The sequence below is a fragment of the Amaranthus tricolor genome, chromosome 3, assembly GCF_026212465.1.
Source record: "Amaranthus tricolor cultivar Red isolate AtriRed21 chromosome 3, ASM2621246v1, whole genome shotgun sequence".
In the NCBI taxonomy this organism is placed as follows: Eukaryota; Viridiplantae; Streptophyta; class Magnoliopsida; order Caryophyllales; family Amaranthaceae; genus Amaranthus; species Amaranthus tricolor.
This window is the reverse complement of record NC_080049.1, coordinates 29,643,885-29,663,884: the sequence shown is the minus strand read 5'-3', so window position 1 is coordinate 29,663,884 and position 20,000 is coordinate 29,643,885. Positions and strand designations below refer to the sequence as shown.

Here is a 20,000-nt window from a genome sequence, read left to right as displayed (position 1 = left end):
TTATGATTGATTTATGGATCTTAAATTGGTATAATAACTAGATTTGGATCAAGTGAGTACAAAGTAAAGAAAATCATAATATGCTTTAAACAAGTTGGACTTTATATAACAATGATGGAGATGTTTGGTTGCAAGGTAACGTTTTAGCCTTGCTTTTTTTTTTTTTTTTGGATTCTCTGTCAAGGACATTTATGTAGAAGTGCTAGGAGTTATTGTAATTATTCTGACCATTAAGGATGCCTTGCCCCTTTTTTTGTACCTTCTTTTAGTTATGAATAAAACTTTTTTTAAAAAAAAAAAAAAATTCATATTGCAAGTAGCAATTATAAATGAACATAATAATAGTTGTGGTTATCAATAATACTCCCTCCCATGGAAGAAAAACACGGTTGCATATGTCCTTGAGTTTTTTGTCAGTCTTCAATTTCGAACTGCTGCCCTTGAGTTTATATTCCAAAACTCTTGCCAGCTACACCACTTTGCAATACTAGTATATACTTAATACGCTGATTTTTATATGAGGCCCCATAATTCTGGGCCCCTGTGCGGTTGAACACCCTGCAAATGCCGAGATTCGCCCCTGAACTATAGTTAATAGGCATTAATGAAATTTTAATGAGATGAAATAAGAATTCTTTCTACAATTTAGTGAGATGTTAGAAGTAATTTTTCTATAATCTCTTCACGACGAATATCGTTATGATGGCGTTACATGTTACGTAATGGTCAATGCCACATTTTGATCGTGAAAAATTCATGCATCGGGATTGAACGTCACAAGTTTTTTCGCCATGCTCTCAAACAAGTTACACAACGCCCCTTTTATAACGTAACAAGCGAGTTTTTATTCCATGCTCCCTCTATAACAACACAAAGTTCTCATTTTGCTTATTGCACTTTATCCAATGTACTAATTCTACTTTAATATCTTTAATTATGCATAATTAATATTATAAAATTCAATGTTAAAAAATTTACATTGAGACTTATTAACTGATATCTCACTTGACTATACTCAGATTTAGGAAAAATATTATGAAGTAGGTTTAACTTTGGCCAAAAATAGTTTATCATGTCAAACTTCAACAATTACATTCAACGGGACGAACTTTGAAGTTAGTTTTCAATCAACAAACTTTTATTTGTCGGTGACCAAAAGATGGGTGACATGACAATTTTTGGAGTTTACTTTTCTGATGTGATGGACATCGGGGCAGCACGCTTGGCATTTTTTTAATTTTCTTTTGTTTTTAATTTTAAGTTCATTTTAATTACTTATTAAGTTTATTATTTAATTATATATTATAATTAATTCTAATAAATTTTTATTTTAATTTATATTAAAAACCTAATTATTTTTTCCTTTATTTATTTGTTTAGAATAATTGTTTTAAATTTGATTTTATAATAAAATTAAAATAAAATTAAAAAGTTTCAAAAATAAATGAAATATAAATCAAAAAATCCGTTCCCTCACCTGATACTTCCTTTCACCCACCCTTTCCCCCTCGCTTGAAACGCCCCTCCCCGTTGCCTAAAACCGCTCCTTCCCCCACCTCTTCCCCTTGCACGAAACTGCCCCTACCCCACCCCTTTCTTCGCCCTGAAAATTGAGGGTTGTTTTATTGATTTTTCCCTTTCGTTTCTTGTTTTAAATACACGTAAAGTGCAATACCAATTTAGTGATGAACAAGATGCGACCCGTACGAAATTCAAATCACAATTTCAAAAAGAAATTACCACTTATGTTCGGTTCTTTTGTGTTTGATTAGGTGTATGCAGATTGAATTGAATTAGGGACAAGGGAGAGGGGAAAAAGGGTGAATCGAGGGAGGCATATGGCAGAGATTTCTATGAAAGAGGAAGGGGACTGAGAGAGGTCGGGAAATGGGCTGGCCAGGGAGGGGAGAGGACTTGAATAATTTAATTATTAGTTTTAATTCAAAAAATCTTTTAAATTTTAAAAAGTAAGACTTTTATCCTTAACAGGTCAAAGAGCATATGTCTGTTGGATGAATACAAATTTTCAAGTTCATCTTAACCGATGTAATTATTGAAGTTCGAACTAATAAACTATTTTGGCCAAAGTTCAACATGTTAGATGCAATTTATCTTTTAACTTATAATTTAAGAATACAATATAAAGTAATATTGATTGATGAATAGTTTCTTAAATGCAAATGGAAATTTAGTGTTGAAAGGGAGGGAGTATTTGGTATATAATTATTATAAGACTTAAATATTTAAAATTGTTTGTAAGACTATATCAACAGTGAAGGCCTGATTTGTTTTTATCTTAAAATTTGTTTTTTTTTTTTCGGGATGGAGATGATTTTTAGACTTTTATATATTCCCTTCGTTTCTTATGTGCACCATTTTTCTAAAAGATGTGAGTTTTTGGAAGAAATTTTGCACTTAAGAGTCGGAGAGAAAAATAAGTCATGATTAGAAGGATCTTTAGCTTGTCTTCTTGTGCTTATATACATTTTTTGCAGCATCTAACTCAAAGGAACCCAGGCACATTAAGCAAGCCAATAGCAACACTTTTGGTGCTCGAAATTTTGAATTATCGATTGCTTCCACTTTATCGGTGAGTATGAATGGCTTGTGTGTGTCCTTAATTGGAATGGGGTTTTTGTAAAATGGAATTGTTACAAAAGTCTAATTAGGAAACTTACTTTGGAACAGTGAGAAAGTTCCGAATTGTAGTAGGATTAGGAAATATTGTCAAGACATGTAATGAAAAGTATGATTCAAATTTTGAGAAATATACAATTTATAATAGAAAATTTACTTTTTAAAAATCTCACATTTCGATTATTTTTGAAAAATCCGATCTTTGGCTTCGATTTTATTTTAAAGGACTTCCCTGTTGTCATCATCTGCTACAACCAATATTTCCCCGCCACTATATATATCTATATATAGTTCTAGTGAGAACCAAGCTTATATGGGAACCGTAAGAACCAATCTCTCCGATAAAAATGTGTTACTATTTCATAGAAAATGTGTTACTTTTGGGCAAGAAAATGTTACTTTTGTTTTTTAAAAAATCTGGTACTATTTAGCAAAAAAGTGTTACTTTTAGGAAAAAATATAAATACGAAGTAACACGTTTTTTTCGAAAAGTAACACCTTTTTATGTAAAAAGTAACACCATTTTGTGAGTTTATTTCATATTTTTTTCTTAAAGTAACACTTTTTTACCTAAAAGTGTCATCTTTTTTTCCAAAAAAAAAGTAAAACATTTTTGCCTTAAAGTAATAGCTTTTTAGTAAAAAAGTAATACTTTTTTGTCAGGCAAATTGGTTCTCACGGTTCTCATATAAGGATGGTTCTCACTTGAACTGCTTCCTATATATATATATATATGTGGAGGTAGTAGTGTTTTATTAATAATTTTTATAGGACTTCTTATAATATTACTATATTTTTGGTTAAAGTGGTTCTCCGGTTTTTCTTTTAGCTTATAGAACATGCGTGTATTATTTGTTGTGTGTTCGCGACCACTTTTTCTTCCACCGTGATCCTATGATAGTCTATAAATTAATTTTTCATTTTAGGAACAATATTTATATGAGGTGGATCATGATAGTTGAAGGTTCAAGTCATGTAGTAGAAGTTGTTTTATTAGTTATTTTTTTAGCTTCAAAGAGTTGTACAAGCGGACTTTATGATTTTATTTTGGGATAAGCTTTACCGTTTGATATTGTAGTTGAGTGTGGCACTAAAAATTTAGACCTCTAATTTAGGTCTTAGCCTCCACTATTGCAATTTGAGGTTGTATTATTTTCTGTTTTCTTTTATTTTATATTTATTAGTTTCAGTTACTAAATTAGGGGTGTTAAATGAAGTGCCTTAGTGGAAAGTCCATTTATTAAGAGCACTTTCATATAGCTCCTGTTAGTTTTCTCTGTGACTCTGTCAATGGAGAGCCAGCCTAACTTCTGTGAGTTCAGTTTGCTTTTTATACTTAACTATAGTATGATTGGATTGATGCTTAATATTTATATGCAGGTATGAAGGAAAGAACAAAAGTTTAATGTATGATGTCACAAAAATTGTTGGTGCTTTGAGAGGGAAACGAGGTGATCACCGTCTTTTTAGACTCGCTGAGAACCTTTGCATGAATCTAATCCTATCTCAGAGAGATTTTTTTTCTGTAAAGAAGGAAGGAAAGGTATTAGTTTATCTTTAACGCTAAACTTTTTTCGCTCTTTTTAAATTTGCACTTGATTTACTGTTCTTTATCGTTTTAATAAAAGTTGTTTTATAAATTGTAGGGTTCAACTGAATTCACCGAAACTTTGAAACGCATTGTTATTGTTTCTCTGGCTATTATTGTTAAGACACGTGGCATTGCTGACTCTGAGCATGCACTTTATCTTCCTTCAATGGTGGAACAAATATTGTCAACTAGCCAACATTCTTGGTCAGAAAAAACATTAAGCTGTTTTCCACCTGGTCTGCGTAATGCATTAGTTGGTCGCGTAGATAAGAGGGGCCTGGCCATTCAAGCATGGCAACAGGTTTAATAACCATTTTTTGCTTCATTCTTTTGTTCAGTAACAGCTTTATTATGCTGTATGTTAGAATTATAATTCTAAAGGCACTATCACACTGTTGCTTGGTAATTTTGGGAAAATGTGCATCAGTTTCGTGACAACATTATGATTACTTACTATGCTTCATCTTTTACATATCAATGCACTGGAAAGGCATAGAATATCTTTAATCTGACAACTGTACTGATTTTTGTAAGCGTGGCAGTTAAACTCAGTATATTGTTTTTTGATTTTACTATCGGTCATTTTTGGCAGGCAGAGAGTACTGTGATTAATCAATGCACCAAGCTTCTTTCACCATCAGCTGATCCAACTTATTTAGTGACGTACATTAGTCATAGCTTTCAAGTTCATCGGCAATACTTATGTGCTGGTGCTTGGATACTAATGCATGGACACCCTGAAAGTATAAATAGTGCAAACCTGGTACTGACATTACTCTGCTTTTTATTCTTTATAAATGTACCATCATTGGAATTTGGAGGTGAAGTATTTTTTTCTATTTAAGCAATGCACTTTCTTCTGCAATTTCCTAAAGTGATGGTTTTTATGCAATCAAGTACAGGCCCGTGTGTTGAGAGAATTTTCCCCTGAAGAAGTGACTGCAAATATTTACACCATGGTTGATGTTCTACTTCAACATATCCATGTAGAACTTCAGCGTGGACATCCCTTGCAGGTGATGCATTTGGCTGGTGACATTTGTCAGCTCATTTACAATAAGTTTTCTCTTACTGACAATATTTACAATTAATTTTCTCTTACTAACAATATTTTCAAAACATCGAAACACATCTCTCTTCAGGACCTTCTTAAGAAAGCATCTTCAAATTTGGCATTCTTTATTTGGACTCATGAGTTGCTTCCTTTGGATATTTTGGTCCTTGCATTAATTGACCGTGATGATGATCCACACGCTTTACACATTGCAGTGAGTTTCTTTTCGCACATTTGTTCCCCCATATGATATTTAGAATTTATTTTCAACTAGTGGAAAACCCTGTCCTCATGAGGGGGATTCAATTTAGATGTCTAATTTTTTTTAATATACGGGACTTTTAATGGAGAAAGTTTTAGTTGAGCTGGGAATATGTATGAGCATGCGAATTGGATTCTGATAAATTTTTCTCATAATAAATAATAATATAATCATCACTGGATTAATTTTATAAGGAGTTATATATTAAAAAAAGCTTATAAGGGGAAAAACTCTAATGACGCTATATAGTGTCTGATATTTTATTTTGTACAATTGGTTTGCAGATCAGTATGCTTGAGAGGCCAGAGCTTCAACAAAGATTGAAATTATTCTTTTTGACCCGTGGGCCTCCTGAGCACTGGCTATATTCTGGAATGTTCAAGCGTGTAGATTTGCAGAAGGCATTAGGAAATCATCTCTCTTGGAAGGACCGGTAATTTCTGTTCCTTGATTCAGGCTTCTATCGCAATTCTTGTTTGTATAGTAACAGTGAGGTTCGGAATAGATCACATTTGGTCAGGTTCATGAATGGGTCTGAATCAAAAGAGTTTTTGAGTGCACTTGAATATGCCATCTTTTTATACTTGTTATTTCTAGTTTTGACAATTTGAGTCATAAAGAAAAGGTTTTATCAATTCATTATGCTTATTGTTTTGGTATGCATTTATAATTCTTTGGTTTCAGATTATAATGGACTAAAGTAAAATGGCTCATTAAATCATAGTTACATGGAACGTGGAACGTAGCCACGTTTCGCGATCCGGGAACGTCTGTCCCCAATCACCACAAAATGTGATCCAAATCACTCAAGGTGACGTCCCGGTGTAGAAGACTTTTTTTAAAGATATTTTGGCCTTCATTTACAAATTTAAGAAAAGAGAAGGGATAAAAAAATGAGATGAAACCAAGAGATCTGAAAGAATTCCACTTGAAAATAATTTCTTAAAGCAAAAAAATCATTTTAATTTAATTATGTTTTCAATTATATATTTTATACATAATATATCTTGTACCCAATCGTTTCCAAGTCAATCAAGGTTGCGTTCCGTTCTCGTTCCCCTTTACAAACCGAATGTTGTTCCAGGTAACAATGCATTAAATTACGAACACTTTTTATTTATGTAAAGTTGCACATGAGATTTGCTATCTAGGGTCAATCAAAAACATCTTTGTTGATTTTATCATTGATAAGGTTGCGTACATTCGACCCTCCCAAACTCCACCCTAGGTGGGAGCCACTTACTAACATTGGGAATGAAATACTTCTGTATGATAACATGTACTTTTTAAAATTTTATATTACAAGAAAAAGATTCTATCAAACAAATCGATGCGTCTGCTCACTAAGCTTCCATGTCCTCAGTTAAATTTCTGTTTAAACTTCCCCGTTTCAACAAAAACCAACACTAAAACAAATAAACCCAAAGTTATCAGAATTGAGATCCTAGTTGGAATCGTTCAGAGGATTAGGATTGAATCATACGGATTATACAATCCTACAAATAAACTAAAATTAGCTAATATATTTATTACCTTATGAAATGCATTCATTTTGTAGGTTTTAATTTGTGTTTTAAAATTTCTTTGACTTTGTTTGATAATGAGTTGAAAAAATTTTCAATAATTTTTTTAGATAAAGAAAGTTTTATTACTGAAGAAACTTCATTATTACATTATAGGGTTGAGAGATCTCTGAAAACATTAGCTATTTGACTACATTAATGTGTTCTATTCTTCTCCTCATAGCTCGTTTGAAGAACAATGTTGAAAGAGACCATTAGCCTTAGCCTTAGGCCTTAGCCCATAAAGACGCTAAAAATTTTGCCTTATCCCAAATAATTTCTAAGGAGAAGATTTTAAAACATTCGTCGTTTTTCCAACCAGATACAACGTAGAGTTACATAGCAACAACACACGCATAATTTTTGAGGTCTCTATTGCCCTAAACCCATGAATATTAGTAAATAAGAAATCTCCAATCGTTCTTGGAGCAACCCACTCTTCTCCGCCAATCTTAAAAAGCCTAGACCAAAGACCCTTCACAAAACTGCAATGCATCATTATTTTCTCCATCTTTCAAACACATACTGCATATATGTGGATTCAAAGACTTATTAGTTCTCCTAGTATGTAAATTCTCCAGCGTATCATGCTTCTGTAAGACAACCAACCCAATAAAGGCTCGGAATTTTTGCTCTCCAATTCAAATTGGCTGTTAAAAAGGAAGTTGTTGGAGAGGAAAACGAGGCAGGAATAGAATGAAGCACATGAAAAACCTTTGGATCACGAGACCAAATCAAAGTGTCCGAATTTGAAGAAGGGTGAAAATTCTGAAGTAGAGAAAGCTGTTCAGACTTCGAATTAAGGTCCCTTTCTAGCAGATGGTGTCTAAAAGAAAGATTCCAAGAAACTCAATTATTTCTCACGTTAGAAGATTACAGATTGGAGCTCCGTGGTTGGTTCATAATTGATACCATCTTGGAAAAAGGAATTCGAAAGGTTCTAAACCCATCCATCTATCTTTCCAAAATCATATCAAATCATTCGACTTTACTGAAAACTAAACAAGACAAGTACAAGACGGCCAGTCAACCAAAACCATTTCTTAATAATTGCATCAGTATACAAGTCCGACCCACCTTCTATGAATTATGAAGATATTTAACTTTTATTTCAATAAAACACTTCATTTCTTTATAATTATGATTATGAAATATTTCAAACATATTTGTGAAGGAGATTAGTGAAAGATGGTGAATAAGAAAATTTAATACTAATTGAGTCAATGATCGAATTGTAGGATCGTAGGATAATAGAATCCTATTATGATCCTACTCTTAAAATTTTATTATAATTAGGATCGTTAGATCCTACTGACGTTGCAATCCTACCTACGATGCGGATCACTCGTGTGGATTTTAGAATCATATAGCTGTACATCAAAATTGCGATTTTAATATAAATAAATCAACCTCCAACACTTGCATTAACAGTTGTGCACCACGTTCCTCGTCTTGTTCTGATTTAACATTTAACAATTTCCATGTAAAGGACTGTAGCAAAGGACCACCGGCCTCCACCACCACTAGCCTGGTCATTTGTCAATAGGAAATGACCCTGCTATTACCTGTTCTTTTTCTGTTATGCTTCTATATTTACCCCTTACATTGTTTTAATAACAAAATTGAAGAAAAATATGTCACCCATCCGAACAGTCTTCACATTCATGATGAGCGTGTTGTCCACGATTCCAACAAACGAAACCACTCTCTTCCTTTTCTTGTCTTCTCTCTTTGACATCGCGCTTATAATGGATATCCGCAGGTCACACCTCCCCTACCAAACGCAGGCCAACCAAACACCTTTTCATGCTGATTGAAGACCACCAGATTGATCCCCTCCTCCTTGTAGCTCTCTCACTCACCTCTTCTCATGATTTTGTGCCCTAAGTGCTCCAATTCATTTTTCAGCTACTCCCCATTGACCATTCGCTTTTTTTAATATCCATGTTTAGATTATTAGAAAATATTAATTAGCAAAGGAGTAGCTAAAAGGGAGAGTTCAAAGATGGAATAATGGTGGGTGTGATCGTGTGAGAGCTCTAGAAAGTTTCATTAAGGGTTGAGGGACTCCACCCCCACTACCACCATCAATGTAATAGCCTTAATCTTGAAGTACGGGGTTGGCTACATGAAACAAAGAAAATTGAAATGTGATTGTATGTTACAAAGCATCAATTTTCTTCACGACCCTGACTAACACTATATCTATATGAAGTAAAAATCAATTCCAATGATCATCTGCGTATATTCTCCTCGTTCATTGTCATATGCGTTTGCACTGTGCAGACATCCCAAGTTATGTTTGGCCTACCTTAGTGTGTTTTAAGATCCGTAATGTTCTAAGTTTAACTAGAAGAGGAAATAAGAGGGCAATCAGGTTAAAAGGTAGAGGTAATTTGGGTTGGTTAACTTCCCTACCCTCATCGTCATAAATGTATTGGTAACAACAGCAGCAGTCATTTAGTGGAAATCAAAAATTTCTTATCCACCATGTATAATATTTATCATTATAGGGTTACTGTATAAGATTTTTCCAAACAGGATCATATAAGTTTGGCTTTTGGGTGAGTAGCATAAATGTGGTTAAGCTTCCTTAGTTTTGCCACTCAATTTATCAAAGTGGGTTATTTTGGGTTTTAAATTCCTAACTTATATAATGGGGAAAACCATATCAAACATTGCCATTTTTGTTTGTGTAGGTCTAGGTTTGTTATTTGCTTGACTGCGAGTGTCTAAAATTCCTTTTGGGGATTGTTGCTGCATATTATGTTGCATTTGCTCATGTGTGTCTAGAAAAGGGGGTAAGCTGAGGCGATAAAAAATTGCTTTTTATTTGCTGGGCGCAGTGACCTATGAATTAGGTGCTAGAAGCTTGCTCCGGTAGCCACCTTTGTTAAAGCCATAGGCATTTTATCTTAACATATTAACAGTTTCTTCAACTATTTCCGGGCTTTTCCTACTTCACATACTGGTTGATCATGATGTATATTAGGTGAAATTCGCTTCACATCATTTTTCTATGCCTGTGCTCTTTCAACAAGTTAAAATTTTGCACATTGAGGGAGCGATTGACTTCTGGCATAGGAAAAGCTGAAGATGAGAAGAGTGAATCAAATTGTTATTTCTTTTGGATTATAACCACTAAATTAAAATGCTCATTAACCATGCACTTTTTTCTGATGAAGATGACAAATCTACGTTGATCGCTGATTGTTATCATAGTGGCAGGCCAATTTATTACACTTTTCGTTTATCCTGCAGGTATCCTGTAATTTTTGATGATATTGCTGCTCGTTTGGTTCCAGTCATTCCTTTGGTTGTTTATCGTCTCATTGAAAATGATGCTATGGACCATGCTGAGAGAGTTCTGGTGATTTATAAACAATTGCTAGCCTACCATCCTTTTAGGTTTACATTTGTCCGTGACTTGCTGGCATATTTTTATGGTCAACTTCCAGGAAAGCTAATTGTCCGGGTATTGAATGTGCTCGATATTCCCAAGGTGAGAAGAATTGTCTTCTCTTTTTATCTGTTTTTATGATATGTTCCTCATTCAGGTGGTTGATTCCTTTTGTCATTCAAAACTTTGTTTAGATTCCCTTTTCAGAGTCATTTCCACAGCACATTGCACCATCAAATTCATCTACATGCCCTCCTCCAGATTACTTTGCTTCCCTGCTGTTGGGTCTAGTAAATAATGTTATTCCTCCCCTCAGTAGCAGCTCTAAGTCGGGGTCTATTTTAGATGCTTCATACCTTTCAGCTCGCTGTCCACCAAACAAAACTCCTGCTACAAATCAATCTGGGCAAACCAATGTTTCTGAGGTTCAGAAAGCCTTTTATCAGATTCAAGATCCTGGAACATACACTCAGTTGGTGCTTGAAACAGCTGTGATAGAATTGCTCTCTCTTCCAGTTTCCGCTTCCCAAATTGTGTCATCACTCGTTCAGATTCTTGTGGACATCCAATCTACCCTTATTCAGTCTGGCAACGGGTTTCATGGAACTTCAAATGTTTCGGGGCAAACCTCTGTTTTACCTACCTCTCCTTCTGGTGGAAGCACAGATTCTATGAATGCAAGCCGATCTGTAGCACCAGCTTCTGGACTAAATACTTCGAATTTTGTTTCTCGTAGTGGCTATACCTGCCAACAGCTGTCTTGCTTGCTGATTCAAGCTTGTGGTCTTCTACTAGCTCAGCTTCCACAGGATTTCCACATACAACTTTATCTTGAGGTGTCTCGTCTTGTTAAAGAGTGCTGGTGGCTCACTGATGGGAAGAGGTCTCCTAGTGAGTTAGATTCAGCTGTTAATTATGCTTTATTGGATCCGACATGGGCTGCTCAAGACAATACTTCCACAGCAATAGGTTTGATTTTCTGCTTCTTTTACTATAGGAAGATTTTAATTGTATATCAATATTTGATAGTGCAGTGATTATAGTTAAGTAAGCTCTAGTGGCTTGATTCAGGTATTCTAAATTTGATCTTCCCTGAAGACTGTAAGCTTTGGTGTTCAAGATTTTTATATGATATATGTTTAATCTTGAATTTTAGGAAACATCATTGGTTTGCTCCACTCGTTCTTTAGCAACCTACCGCAAGAATGGCTAGAGAAGGCCCATGTAATCATTACACAACTCAGGCCAATAACTTCAGTGGCTATGTTGAGAATAGTCTTCCGGATAATGGGTCCATTGCTCCCAAGACTGGCAAATGCTCATACTCTCTTCAACAAGGTAACAAATTTATGCAGTAGTGTAAGTCCAGTTTCAAGTTGCTGCATTTTCCTTTTTTCTTTCTGTAAGCTGTAATGCTTTGGTGCTCCAACGTATGTTAAGAACTTACTGGTGTTCCACATATCATTCTTATCTTCCTCTTTTGTTTTGGTGTGTTTCTATTTGACACCTTTCTGTTTATTAAAATATACACAATACCTAATCGTTTTAAAGTCTCTTTACTTTGAAAGTGTCACTGCCATGGTCTTGATGTCCTATCATGATCTTTAGGGTATACCATCCTCTTTCTTCTTTTTTGTTCTTTCTTTCTTTTTTTTTTTTTTTTTTTTTTTTTTTTTTTTTTTTCTTTTTCTTCTTTTTGGGCTGAATGTGGGATCCTGTTACAGAGAAGAGCGAGTTTTATCAGAAAGTGAATTGTAAACCAATTTTGCTTCTTGTCTTACTAATCACCAAATTTTATTTTAGACATAGTGAATGGAATGGGATTAATGTTGGGTGTATGATGAGGTGTAAATATAATTTTATTACAAATAGGGATAATGCTAGGGCGTATTTCTCGATGAAGGATGAATCAAATAGACATAGATCTTGATGAAGTATGAATCAAAATCGCATGACTCCACGTCTGCACCCCTTGTTTTCTTAAGCATAACTTCGAATTGGTGGATTGAAAAAAAAAACTTTGCATTATAGGGTATATTAGCAATAGGGGAAAATGTGCTGTAGATGATAACTGTAATGGCAATGTAAGATTAGATGAGCGATATTCTTGAGGAAAATTTCATATAAATGGGCTATGCTATTTCCATCCTTCAAAAAATAGTCTGAATCCATCCTATTTGTGGACCCTCAGGTAAACATAACTGGTCAAAATGATCATGTCCATAGCGCATGACATTTAAAGTCCTGATCTTCTCTTGATACCTAATTTCTTTCAAATGATTTTCCTTACCTTTTCCATCTTCTTTAGGCCCTTCCTATTTTATATTACAGTTAGTTTTTCACTCTCATTTTTATTAATAAGAAATAAATGGCGTTCATTTATTAACTCAAGTAAGGCCCAACTTTCTGATCCATAACCTTTCTATTGTTACTCAATTAGATTTGTGCGATTGTACAAGAAAACTTTGGTTCTGTTATGAATCCATTATCCACTATTAACAATTTTTTTAATGCTTTTCATTGCTCTTTTGTTCAATTTTGTGAGATATGACCACCCGTAAACAGCTTAAAAACCTTTATTGAAGTACCTTGAATTGTGAGTAACCGTAGACGAATTCGATGTGGCCAAAGTCCACCTTTTTTCTCCTCCTACCTGATAGGCTAACATCCTAGCCTTTTCTCTTCCTTGATGGTGCCACCAAAGCCCAGCCACTAAACTGCCGGTGACCTGGCCACTGACCAAGTACATTCAATTGCGGGTAACTATGGATGAATTCAATGTGACCAAATCCCAGCCACTGAACCGCCAGTGACCCAGTAGCTCGTGGTTGTAGTATTGCTCGGAAATTCATATTTTGTGCGCTCCCTGATCACTACCCATTCCCATTTTTTACAGCCCCACCATTTTCACTTCATCATCTTCTTTTACAAAAGATCTGATTTTGAGTACTTCACTATCTCCGGCGACATCCACCATGGGAACTTTAAATCCTTAAGCTCAATCAGACTCCAAATTCAAACTCGTAGGTTACCCCAGTTTAATTGCTAATTTATAATAATTTAATTGGGTTTCTCCTAAATTGTCTATTGATGAAAACTGAATGATTTTAAATGGAGGATTCTGTCGTGCTAAGCTTTTGTTTTGTGGGGATAAAAATGGCAGAAAGAGAGGAATTAAAAGAAAACGGGAAAAAAGAAAAAGAAAGAAAGGATAAAAATGAATTAAAGGGAGAAAATGAAAAACAAAAAGAAGAAGAGCTAGAGACAGGAATTGGGCTTGGCCGGGTTAAGCGGTATGCTGTCATGGGAGAGGAAGAAGAATGGATGAGGAGATGACCTGGATCTGGTCGTCTGGGATGGCACATATAGTTTGGACCAATATTCAATTTTAAGCCTAAAATGAAGTTTCTAAATGCCATAAGCATCAAGGATCGTACACGGGTACGTGAAGCAAAATGAGGAGTCTGAGGAACATAGTTTGTGAATGCTGAAGCTGAACAGACAATGACTCTGGACTCAGAAGTGAGAGGATCTCTTAGTTAAAGTCCTTTTCCTGCATTCAAAAGGCTGGTAATAAACTCCATTAATCGCAATACTAGAATCTTCTTAAAATGCCATAACCATTGTACGAAATCACAGTAATACCTAATTTGGCAAGATTCAACTTCAAATTTGACCGCTCAGGCTTTTCTTTGATCTATTTTGACCATGCATTTAAAAGAAAGTCCTTTTCTTGTGTAAAGTGTATCCGTTGAGTTGCAAAGTTACGATGAGAATATTGTCATTTCAATCCCTTCCTTGAATGAAACTAGATTTATCTATTTGCCACTTTCGTTTGTATAACATGCTATAATGACAAAATTAATTAACTTGAGAAGGATTAGGCACTTTAGTACAGTTGACTTGATTCCGGAAAAAGACTTTGCTGCTGAAATAATGTCAAGTTTAATTACACGCTAAGCCTTTTCAATGTCATTATGACGATCCATTCCATAAGCTTAATAAATTATGTTAATACTCCCTCCGTCACACATACTATTTTAGTTTGTCACACTTACTTATCTCTCATCATCTCATCTGGTTATTTCTTTCATCCACTTTGTGTTTTTTCTTATTCTTCAACTATAAATACATATTCTAACTTTCAATACAAGGTGCAATTTCATAGGGATACAAGGACTACAAAAATTTAAGTTGTGCACGCATATACTATGAAGTGGCAAGGAGGGTAAAAATATTTTTATTGTTTCGATAACAGGCTTATATTCTTTGTTTTCCCTTTACTTTAAATACAATTGTAGACATTATACAACAACAATGCTAAAACTGGAACCAGAATATTGGGGTTTAAACAAATAATTTGGTTTTAGTGGTTGTCCACATGAATTCTCCTTCTCTATTTATTTCGACTATATGCCATCAACTTATGAATCTAAATATTGTATTCTTTTCCAATCATGCCCTACATCACTGCATGACATATTAGTTCTTTCTTTACCTCTTTTAAAATCCCCTTAGTTCTACCTTTCTATTTTCCTTACCAGTTCATTAATACTTTGTCGTTGCACATGCTCCAACCACCTAAAACAAATCCTTTTCATCTTATCTACAATATCAGCGACGTCTAACCCTTTTTAGTCTTCATTTTGAATTTATCATTTAAATATGTCCAATCATCCATCTAAGCATCCGCATTTTAGCTACTCATCTTCCTCCAATGATCTTTTCTAAAAGCCCAACATTAGGATCTAGTGATTGTCCGCTAAAATTTATCCTGAAAAATTAGGCGTACATCTTAGTGACCTAATATCCGGGTTGCAATTCTTTTTTTCCGTCCACTCTTAATCCAATAGGTCACATCTTGATGATTATCCCCTCTACTATGCAAGATGGACGAAGCATTCACTTGTAGCGATGTCTTTTTTTCAATCAATGTCTATGTTTTTGATGGTTTTCTGTATCGATGATGAGAGGATGGTGTACAGTTTATGATCTTGTCTGTACAGCTAACTTTTGGTTTCTTTTTTATGTTCTTTTGATGAATGTATGGCACATGAAGTTAACTGACATGTTTTAAGTGCAAGTTTTAGGCGAGAAGTGTGTGCATCTATCTTTTTGTGAGCTGCAGAGTGCCAACTCCATTTTTATAGTCGTATAAGCGTAATTTTCGGTGTTCTTTGACTTATTTTTCAGACTCTCTCTCTGCTACTTAAGGCATTGGTAGATGTCTTTGGGATAAATGCACAACCATCAGTGCCTGCTCAAGCGTCAGAGATAATTGATCTCATTGACTTCCTGTAAGCATTTGTTGGCAATGTTTTTTATTGACATCTGTGGTCGGTCTCCATCACCAATTACTTAATGTTCTGTTTCATGTTCAGGCACCATGTTATACATTATGAGGGGCAAGGTGGGCCTGTGCAGCCTACTAGTAAACCTAGATCAGATGTTTTAGTACTCTTCAGCAGGGCCTTGGAAAGTTTGCGACCAGATGTACGGCATCTTTTATCTCACTTAACAACAGATTTTAATTCATCCATTTATGCTTCTACTCATCCGAAGCTTGTTCAGAGTCCCATGTCCTAAGAATTCTCTTATGTTACGTATTCGCTTGAGTGAAGACAGACGTTCCGTCAATTTTGTCCATTACCTGCAACGTCCATTTGAAACTCAAAAGGATATTGCGCTGCAGCTTCCACAACAGAGATGTTGCTATTGCTGCTGTCTGATCTCGTACAGATCAAGTGAGGTTATGGATAGGATGATGCTGGCTGGAACGGTGTAGATATAATATATCAGGTGTTTTTGAGTGTTTATGAGCTCTGCAAGTTTAATTTGATGCTGATAGCAAATGGTTGGAAGAAATTTAGATGATATAGCCAAATGAAAATGTAATAGGTCAATTAGGTCTCCTTAAATCATGCGCCCCTTGTTTATTACCTCCTTCGTTCTGAAATATTCGGCACCCGATAGTGTCATGTGAGAAAATATCACTATCTGTAGCAAGTATAATGGAACGTAGGTCGTATGTAATAGCTTACTTTAGTTTATACTATCTAGCTATTTGAATGATTGGCATTAGATCTTTAATCCCACCCATCAATTCTTGAATTTGTGATCTTTACTTGCTTTCCTAAAGATCAGGGTTGTATACTTAGGATTGTCATCGGCACATTTTTTTTCAAAATTATCTCTAATCAAAGTTTATAGATGTTGCCGAAGCATTTGATGTGTAACAAATCAATATATTTTTCTAATCAGAGTTGTATACGCTCACTATCAAACCCAAACTGAAGTAGATCTGAATCAAACCAAAAATATCACCTAACCGAGATAAATAAATTTACACCCTAATTACCTTATTTATATGGATGCAACTGGAGTATTTTTATTTGATAACTTCATTTATTTGGGTGCAACTTTGGTACCTTCATTTATCTGGGTACAACGTTGGTACCTTCTATTTTTAGAAGTGTATTAGATGATAGATCACTTCCAAAAGACTTGTGATATCTCATGGCATGTTTGTACGCAAAACTTTCCATTTTAAGCATACTATATGGTACATATATACTCTTATACATATATAGAGATTCCCATTTCTAAACATGGGCACCAAGATCATCACTTTCAACACTAAATTTTACGCACTACCTTGAAACAAGCAACCACAACAAACATAAGTAATCTACAGTTCAGAGCCCAACATTTCGGACTAGCACTTGAGGACTGAGGTGCAACAAGAACTTTGCAAACCATCTAAAATCATAGGGCATAAATCCTCTCATGGTCTGAATTATACTCGTCGATATCAGAAACATTGATGGAATACGACCAGGAGAAAGATTTGCTACCACTTGCCCTCTTGATCCGCCTCTGGGAATCATTTCCGAAAATCCTGAAATGATGCTGAAACACAAAGTAGCACATACTAGCCAGTGTTCCCATCATGATAAAAGTTCCCATTATAGTTACAAAGATAGCCATCCACGAATTTTCATGACCTACAACGACAAACGCTATCGCCAAGAAAGCCCCACAAGTGCTAAGACAGGCAACCCACATTAGCTTGTTAGTAACCGTGACGACTAGCTTCTGAGCTTGAGTGTCCCATGCTACTAAAGTGATTTGGATCACAACAACGGCTAGTGAGATGAAGAGCGACACGGCATTCAAAAGGCAGAAAACCCGAAATGCAATAGTGTTAGCAATGTTGGCTTTTCCTGCTTCTGGACCGATTGTTACGTACTGGCCGTTCAAATTAAAGATTGCAAGGAAAGCAATAGAGGCAAACAGAACGGCCACAACTGTTACGGAATTGGTGGTGTTTTGAACCGCTTCTCTGTGAAGTTTCTTTAGTTCTTTAGCAATGCCTGATACCCTTTTATTGGTCTTTTCGTTTTGGATAAGTTGTGAATGCACTTCATGTTTAATATCACTTACTGTTCTTTTTAATTCCATATTTTCATCCACTTTCCCGACATTCCTGGCGTACTTTCCACCAGCGTCTGATAAAGCTTCCCTGATCTCCAACGCAGATTCTCCGTATTGAAGCTTTGATGCCAAGTCCATGGCTGTTTCTTGCTGATTGTTGATGGCGTTGACTTCAACAGATGTGTAACTCAGCAGATAGCAGACTACCTGAAAGGAAAAAAAGCATAACGCTCAAAACCTAACTAGGTTAACAATCTATAGAAAATACTCGATATCCGAGGAAGATTGGATGTGTAGATCTCACAAGATAGAATCACTGAATAAATGAGGAACGTTTCAGCTTTCTAAAGCAAGGTGTATATGGCAAATTATGCATAATAACAATGCCCAAGGATTTAGAATGCGGGTATATTAAGCTTTCTAAAGCAAGAACATTTTATCTTGAGTTATGATGGTCAGGTGTCCATGCGATGATCAAAGGCTACTATAAGGGAAAGGATAAGGTAGAGAGTATCACAAAGGAAGATGATCATCATACAATTGTTGGGTGTGTTACCAAATTTGCTAACCCCTTCATTATCCATGGACTGAAATTCGATAAATGGTAAGCGCCAAGTAGTGCACTTTTAAGCTAATCGAACAAACTAGGCAGAAAACTGCGATTTGACTACGTCAAAACAGCAAGGACTAAGGAGGATTTCCACATGAAACCTACAATGAAAAAATCCCAAGAAAGAAAAAAAAATGATCCCAGGAAAGTCCAATGTATTACTAGTAATGAAAATAATTCTCGGACATACATCGGTCATCATCATCAACCCAATATCCCGTTTGAAAACAGGGTCTGGGAGACATACATAGGTGGGAAACCATAATATTCATGAGCTTTATGATATGATATATCAGCTAAGCAAATTATAATCACTTGATGCGTGAAGGTAAATATGACCATCTATTATTGAGGGACTCTGAACTTGAGCAAAATATGAATGTTAAAATATACCATGTTAATATATCAACTAAACATAAACAACAAAATACCTGGGCACGACTTTTCCTTGTTGCAATATGCACAGCTGTGTTGCCCTTTTTGTCGCGTTCATTCAGCACTGAACAATCAGCAAGAAGCAACTCTATTATTGAGGGATCCTGACCTTTAGCAGCCATGTGAAGTGCTGTTTGACCCTTCTTATCTTTGATTGAGACGATTCCAGGGTCTCTTTCGACAAGTAATTTGACCATGTCTAGAAGACCATATCTAGCAGCAGTATGCAAAGCAGTTTTCCCATTTTTTCTGACAATTCTTGCTGCAGTGTCGTCTGCTTGTAATATAGCATCTACTACTTCCAAATGACCTTGAACAGCAGCTGAGTAGAGCGGAGAAGTATTCGAGGAATCACAACACCTACAAAGCTCAGGCCAGATATCCAGCAGCTGCTGCACAATTTCTGAACATGAAAAAGCGGCAGGTTCAGGGCCAACTATAAAATTTCCGATTACAAAACATGTAAAGTGCAGCTTTCAAAGTGAAGGCTTTTCTCGAATAATGTTGACTTAGCAGCTAAATTGCATATTGGAAGAGAAATCATCATCATCATCATACCCAGTGTTATCCCGCACATAGGAATTATGATCAGGGTCTAAGTATATGTTAATCTGGAAATAACCAGGATTGTTTTTAATAACTAATTAGATCTTTAAGATAAATCTCAATGCTCAAGGGCCATAAACGTTCGAACAAAATAACTAGCTATAACATTATCATACACTTATTACAAACCATTACGAGGGTTTAATTCTCGCCATTCTCACTACCTATATGAACGACAAGGAAAATTTTCAGCCTTGCCCCAATTAACAAAAATAATTCATTACCAATCTAATCCACTGTCTACACTTATTGTCAATGCCAGCACATAATCGGGAAAACACAAGGTACACACCTTCATAAGCCAAGGAGATATCATCCAAAAACCATATGACAATGGGAGGAAGGGCTCCAATGACTTATAAAGTATGTACACCATCTTTACTTTATCCATATGGGACAAACCATCCAA

The 20,000-nt window shown here is 35.4% G+C and overlaps 2 protein-coding genes across 2 annotated transcripts in view; one reads left to right on the top strand and one right to left on the bottom strand.

Moving 5' to 3' along the window:
• The window catches only part of LOC130807504 (mediator of RNA polymerase II transcription subunit 23), a 28,756-nt gene extending 12,010 nt beyond the window's left edge, over positions 1-16,746 (top strand). Inside the window, exons 10-21 of the mRNA XM_057672733.1 lie at positions 2,496-2,590; positions 4,018-4,180; positions 4,284-4,529; positions 4,821-4,991; positions 5,131-5,244; positions 5,371-5,496; positions 5,829-5,977; positions 10,368-10,608; positions 10,701-11,475; positions 11,663-11,844; positions 15,700-15,803; positions 15,888-16,746. Coding sequence (XP_057528716.1) covers positions 2,496-2,590; positions 4,018-4,180; positions 4,284-4,529; positions 4,821-4,991; positions 5,131-5,244; positions 5,371-5,496; positions 5,829-5,977; positions 10,368-10,608; positions 10,701-11,475; positions 11,663-11,844; positions 15,700-15,803; positions 15,888-16,092 — 2,571 coding nt within the window. The 3' untranslated portion in view covers positions 16,093-16,746. The remainder of the gene's footprint in view (positions 1-2,495; positions 2,591-4,017; positions 4,181-4,283; positions 4,530-4,820; positions 4,992-5,130; positions 5,245-5,370; positions 5,497-5,828; positions 5,978-10,367; positions 10,609-10,700; positions 11,476-11,662; positions 11,845-15,699; positions 15,804-15,887) is intronic.
• A 253-nt stretch (positions 16,747-16,999) lies between these two features.
• The window catches only part of LOC130807505 (ankyrin repeat-containing protein At2g01680), a 3,789-nt gene continuing 788 nt past the window's right edge, over positions 17,000-20,000 (bottom strand). Inside the window, exons 2-3 of the mRNA XM_057672734.1 lie at positions 18,982-19,388; positions 17,000-18,147 (exon numbers count right to left, since the gene is read on the bottom strand). Coding sequence (XP_057528717.1) covers positions 17,272-18,147; positions 18,982-19,388 — 1,283 coding nt within the window. The 3' untranslated portion in view covers positions 17,000-17,271. The remainder of the gene's footprint in view (positions 18,148-18,981; positions 19,389-20,000) is intronic.